The sequence below is a fragment of the Tyto alba genome, unplaced genomic scaffold (genome assembly GCF_018691265.1).
Source record: "Tyto alba isolate M040663 unplaced genomic scaffold, T.alba_DEE_v4.0 Super-Scaffold_41, whole genome shotgun sequence".
In the NCBI taxonomy this organism is placed as follows: domain Eukaryota; kingdom Metazoa; phylum Chordata; class Aves; order Strigiformes; family Tytonidae; genus Tyto; species Tyto alba.
The window spans coordinates 10,847,324-10,853,989 of record NW_024881317.1 but is presented as its reverse complement, the minus strand read 5'-3'; the positions used below and the strand labels follow the sequence as shown (position 1 = coordinate 10,853,989).

Genomic DNA, 6,666 nt, shown 5'->3' with positions numbered 1-6,666 from the left:
GAAGATAAATTGCAGGGGTGTAACTGAAGTCAGTGTTTAAGTAACAGCAGCAAGTGAAATGGATGGAAAGCAAAGCTTTCCAGAAAGCTGATCTACTTTCACGTGTCCAGTATTAGAAAAAGAAAAGATCAGGTCCTCAGCAGTATTCTTGCCTGTTACACAGCCTCTTGCCATGGCAATGGCCGGGCAGGAAAGAACAGCGAGGCTGAGCCGCCAGCGTGAACCTGCGGCCAGAGCCGGCCTCGCGTTACGCGGCCGCGCAGAGCCGCGCAGGCAGCGCTCCCGGGGGCCTGCGCCCGCCCCCCCCCCCCCGGGGGCCTGCGCTCCCCCCTCCGGTGGCCTGCGCCGCACCCCCCCCCGGGGCCTGCACTCCCCCCCCCCCCCCCGGGGCCTGCACTCCCCCCCCCCCCCCCCCCCCGGGGCCTGCGCCCCCCCCCCCCCGCCCCGGGGCCTGCGCTCCCGGCCCCGCCGCCGGGCGCCTGCCGGGCTGGTTTCAGCAGAGGGCACTCTGCTCCTGACGATGGAGGAGGCGCTTGCCCGTGCGGGTGAGAAACCTAAACGGTTTGGAAAAGTTTCCAGCGCAACATATTTGAACAAACTCTTCATCGGTTATGTTTAGTGCACTGGAGCATATTTTTAACTTTAGTGGCAGGGATAATAGCCCTTTTCCTACGTGCTGCTCTTAGCGGACTCGACGCAAGCTCGGATCATCAGGGAGCCGTACCGCAAAGGTAGAGGATTTAATGTTGCTGCTTAGCAGCCCGGAGCTCAGGGAGAGGACGAGAGCAAAGCTGTCCTAGGAGGCACACTCGTTAGATTTACAGTAGGAGAACTCTAAAAATATCGCAGAGGGCAGCACGACTACAGACCTCCTCGGTGCGTGAGCAGATTTGCAGCTGTATTGCGAGAGTTACTCGGAGATGAGACGCAGGATGGTTGTGGTTTTGGAAACTGCTTCCCAGCAGCAGATTTAGGGGCTGACTTCACGGTAGCTTTTGCCCCTCGGGGGAAGACGAACCGCTCGATCCGGGGCCGCCGGGGTCTCGGCTGCCGCCGGCGGGGGGGGAGGGCCGGCGGCTCCGCGCCGCAGGTGGAGGCGCCCGGGCGGCTCGGGCCGGGGCCGGGGGCGGGCGGGGGGGGGGGCGGCCCCGCCGCCAGCAGCCTGTAGGACCTTGGCTAACGTGCGGCGGTGGGCTGGAGCCTGGCGTGAGGGAGGGGCCGCCGCTCGTGATGCAGGATGCTGTATCCCCGGTGCCGGGACAGGCAGGGCTCTCCCCTGCCCTGCGAGCGGGAAGGAGGCGCCGGCAGAGCCGGACTCGCTCCCCGCCTCCCTCCCGGCCCGAGCTCCCCGCCGAGCCGCACCAGGTGGGTGAGCCCGGCGGCCGCGCCGGGGCAGCGGAGCCCCGCGGCAGCCGCTCCGCTCCCCCCCCCTCCCCTCCGCGGGTGCCCGCCGGCGGCTCCCCCGGGCGGGGTCGGGGTTAAGCGGGGGTGGCCGAGGGGAGCAGAGCCCCTGCGGAGCCCGGGCACCGACACCTGTGAGGTACCGCCCTCTGGTGTGTTTTGCCAGTTGGGGCTCTCAGCAGTGCCCGGTGGGGGTGTTTGGGGGGTGGGGGGAATCTTCCTTCTCTTATTGCCATATTCGACTGAAGCTTTTGAATGACAGAAGCATCCAGGAGTGCTACAGGTTTTGGCGAGGAGGCGAACTTTTAAATTTTTCTGGAGGGAGCGAATAAAACACTTATTTCTGTAAGGAATCTTTATTATGTTTAATTGACAGGTGCAATAACTGTTTGGATAGATGGTTTTCCTCTGGGATATCTGACCTTTTAGAAAGGAGTACTTTTTTTGAAGGAGAGATTTGCATTCGCTATGGGGCTTTGCAAAATAGTGGGGTGGTGGCTGGGAGGAGGGGAGGGAGGGAGGGCTGTTTGTGTTCGCATGCATGTGTGGGACTCGTATTATTTTGAGATCACTGTGGTAATGAATAGTCTGAGGCAAAAAGATGCATTGACACTAGAAATTAACAGAATTAGCAGCATTATTACATGATATTTTTCCTTGTTGGCAATTTTAAATTAATGTTTTTAGTAAAAATGAATGACATTTTCATGTTGGCCCTGTAATGATAATGATCCCTAAATTGATGGATTTTTTTTTTTTTTTTCTTCTCTGCCCTGATTGCTTAGTCTCTGAGTTGTTACAATCAGAGCTTTCAAAGGCAGTGCAAATGCCTGCTGAAGTCCCAGCACTGGGCTCTCAGCTTTGAGTGGGTGAAAGGCTGGAACAGTATATCAGAAATCCAGTGTTCTTTGGATTTTGCCTTCTGGAGGTCTGGACCAGAGGTGTTCTCAATTTCATAAATTCTCCTACATTCAGGAGATAATAAAACTTTCCCACTATTGCCAGCTTCCCCAAACATTTCATTTTCCCCCTTTTCTGTTCCCTCATTGGAACTGCCTCACCCTGCAGGCTGTGCTCACGGCATGCACTGCGCGTCTGCTCCTCTGGCCAGCACAATACTCCGGTGTTTGCGTTGCATTTCTTCCAAAGGCCGGTTCCATGCCTTTGCCCAGTTTGCTTTAGTCATTGAAATTCTGGCGGAGCCCACTTGATTTTGTTTGTAACTTGAAACAATTTCTCTCAACAGAGCCCCAAAGCACGAGGATGGCCAGCCCTAAAGCTGCAGGGCTCTCCTGGGAGATCACTTGGCTTGCTATTGCTGTCTGTGCTCACCTACAGGTAGGTAATGAACTTGTTGCTATTGTCATGCCTGGTCCTTTATTGGACAGTCTTGCTGCACACTCTGAATTACTGTTTTTTAAACAGAAAGCTGCTGAAAGAACTGCACTGTAAATAAAAGGCTCCTGATGAGAAGGTTTTCCTTTCACTGAACTGAATTTCAAAGACAACCATGTGGGAAATTAACATTCTCTCTCTTCCTTGTAATACTGTACCTGACTTTACTATATGGCGACCAAAGGGAGACCTTGCCAGATGTGTAATGCCATGGGTCTTTCTAGGCATCACAGCTGCTCTTTGCCCCCAGGAGGTTTAGCACCTGATAAATGTTAAGATACTGTAAGTGACAAGGGTTATATAAATACCTGGGTAGAAACCTCTAAAGCACTTGGAAGTCAGTGACGGAGAGGGGGGAAAGGAGGGGAAGGGAAGGTGGTCCAAAAAGGTCTTTGCTTCCACTGTTCAATGAGTACATGAACCACGGAGGAAAACCATAGCTGCCAACTGATCTATCGCCTGACACACAAGCCTAATCAGTTCCAAGAAGTGAGTATTTCAAGAAATATGGTGTGCTGGCATGCAGCAGAGATGTTGTTATAGTATGTCATTCTCTATACTGATAGTTCCCACAGCACAGAAGGTTTCAAGGATTCTTCCATCTTAAATACACCCAAATCCAGAAATCCTTAGCAAAGGACATCTAAATAAACTGAAAAATATTTTTTTTTTGAATACATAGCATCTTTTTTTTTGAAGTATTGTAGTAATTTTTGTACTATTGCGATGCTGAGAAATGGTCGGTTCAAACTGGAGTCTGGTGTGCTGGTTGTTATATAAACATACATCCTCAAGAATTTTGAATTGCAGGATAATGCAGCAGGCAAAAGTAATTCAAAAGGAGTATGGAGAACTGAGGAGACTGTACTAGACATCCAAGTAAGCTATGCCTGATTTAGGGTAGACTTTGAGTTTTAAGGTAGTGGGAATGGGGCTTCAACCCATCTTCAGTGGCACTGGTGAGTACATGGTGTGCTGCGAGTCATTTGGTAGCTACCTGTTGATGAACACCTGCTGTATCTATATTATTGGTGCTATTCATGAAAGTACACTGGTTACTTGAGTAAAGGACTCACCATTAAAGTAAAAATTAATAGATTCAATTAATTGTGCAGTAAAACGTAGCAAATTCAGCGCGTGTCCAAGTAGATAGGGCGATGGTAGGATCTTCTGCTTTTTCCTTGCATATTTCTTATGCAAGAACAAAAATGTTACTGATCTGCTGTGCTCATTCAGCTTGTATTTTTGTGTGCAAGCAATTGAGTGATGCTGTAATAACAGGCCCTATAAAACACTCAGAAACTAGTATGTAAAGTTCACTTAATAGTTCTGTTCAAGATGGGGGTAGAACTTCAGAGAAGGGAAATGTCAACTTTGTGTTTGGGCCTTTTGGTTATGAAGAGACTTTTTTTTATTTTACAATATTTTTCTTGCTTTTTTATTTCTTTCATGTTTTTCTTATTGTAGAACTGGAACCAGTAGTGGCATAGATTCTTCTTCTCCACGAATGGTTTGGCATAGCTTCACTTGTCTTTTTATAATAAAAACAACCCAAACACATTGTAGTAATCAGTAGGCTATTGTGAGTAGCTTATGAACATTTCAATCCAGGTCAAAGTTTTTGGTCTTGATTGTCCTTTAAAATATTCTAATGTATTTGGCATATTTGAGTCATTAGCACTTAACCCCAATCTTGTAGAGAGGCCCTTCTGCTCCTAAGTTTTAGGTATTTTATCACAATTTTAGGCACATTAAAGATATTTTATATTATTTAACATAACATTTTTGGTATCCAATAACCATTAATTCTTTAATTGGTTGCTTGGGGCCATACTATATGGACCACACACAGTCATTCTACCCTAATACTGTACTATAGCTTCCACTTGTGTTGTTTTTGGCTATTAAAGTGCTTATGTCTGGAGCTAATCAATTAGAAACAATTGGATGCTGGGCAAGGTCACAAGTCTATGTCATGTCACTTATGTGCAGTTGATTAATTTCATCCTGCTTGAGGCAGGTATAGAATAATGACCATTTAAAAAGAATGTGGTGGAAATGTGGTATGAATGTAACGCAAAGAAAACTTTAACATGAGAAGTTGTGAAAAAGAGGTAGCTGTTACTGAGGAGAAATGAAAGTTAACTTCGGTTATAGGAGCCCTTTCTGATTCTTCATAGCACAGTGACAAGCACAGCACGGCATGTAGCCAAGCTCCAAACTGAACTCTGCCCTTACAGATAGGCAGCGTCTCAAGTCCGACAAAATTATTTTGTCAAGGGCAGATTAGTCACTGTACTAGTAGGTAAATTTAGATTTCATAGTATAACCCAGTGAATAATTGATCACTGAGCATTGCTGAGCTGCCTGTTTATTAAATCTGCTCTGTGACCAAGACCAGTGGCATAAATAACTCAGGAGGAGATCACTTACGGGCTAACCTTAGCTGTGTTCTTTTGCAGACATAGAGCCTACTTTTTCTGATATGTGATATAAATGAAATGAATGGAACTGAATTAGTCTAAAGCCAGTGATAATCCAAGCAAATGATGCCTGTATGTTTTTCTTAAACAAAAAACCTCCACCACCAAGTGGTGGCAGCAACATTGAATTCATTGTTTCTAAAGATTTAAATGATGAATCTATCTGAAGGCGATTCCAGAGACTATATGTATTTGTGAACATTAACTGTATCCTTGGCTTTGAATGTAACTGTTCATGTGTATTTACTGCTAAATATGGTGTAAAAGGCTCCTCATTTTTCTCACACGGTAGCAGGTGAGCCATCAATACTACAGGTTTTAGGAAATGGTTAAGCTAATAAAGAAAATAGAAGTATCAGAGTCTAGTTTTGCCATTTTTAAGTGATCTCTTGAGTACATATGGCTCCATATTGTTAACTGAAAAGGCAGGATGCTCAGCCTGGTAACCAACTCTTTCTTAACCTTGTGATAACATTTTATTACACCATTCATCTGATGCTGTTATATTTGTTATGAAATGTATGTAAGACTGTATATTAGTATATTCTTACTAATGGATTAATGGCAGCAAGAAATGATGGCTAGCAGATTGATATAGACAAATATGTATCATCAAACATTTCACATGTGGATTAAATATTAAATTTGTTCTCTGGTATGTTGCTTTCAAATCAGGATTATGCTGATATTTTCTTAGGTTCTTGCAGTCCAAATTAAACCCTCTACAAGTCGGTCTGTTTCACCTCCAGTGACCGGGGGGTTGCTAATGTCTGCGAAGAGAATAACAGCGAAGACACCGTGTCTGGATATTTAAGAAGCATTAGCTCTGGGTTTCTATGGCAGGGAAAGTTTCCTAGGTCCCATATTCGCTGAATAAACTGTTGGTTGCTCCCATGATTTTATGTTTCTGCAATCCCTGCCTGCATTATGTTTTTTTTTCTAACTATCTGTGATATTTTGGATATCATGGATATACATGCTGAAAACATTATCATGTTCAAAATGATTCTGCCATAACCAATCTGCCAAAAACTACCAACATAGTAAATGTCTTTAAGGTTGACTTTTGCAAGGCCAAAAATCTGATGTTTATTATATGACATAGTGGACTTGGAGACCATCTTTGTGGAAAACCTTTGGAGTATTGTTTTACAGTCAGTGAATGTATTGTACACCGTTGTTCAGAAAATAGATTATGATCTACATGCCATACAATAGTAAGGATTCTTAAATCTCCAGTAACTTTAATCAAAAATATCGGGATGAGATTGCAAGTCCAGAGTTAAATCTGAAGCAGTTTCCCTTTTCTTGCAGGCAGGTTGCAGTTCTTCACCCATCTGGAGTTTTGTCGTCAGCCTCAATAGGCCAGTGGTTTTATTCTTAGTTT

General features: G+C 45.6%; 1 protein-coding gene across 1 annotated transcript in view; it reads left to right on the top strand.

The window, feature by feature from the left end:
- The first annotated feature begins 1,238 nt into the window (after nt 1-1,238).
- The window catches only part of ADAMTSL3 (ADAMTS like 3), a 188,784-nt gene continuing 183,356 nt past the window's right edge, over nt 1,239-6,666 (top strand). The window contains exons 1-2 of the mRNA XM_032982930.2: nt 1,239-1,365; nt 2,648-2,739. Coding sequence (XP_032838821.2) covers nt 2,665-2,739 — 75 coding nt within the window. The 5' untranslated portion in view covers nt 1,239-1,365; nt 2,648-2,664. The remainder of the gene's footprint in view (nt 1,366-2,647; nt 2,740-6,666) is intronic.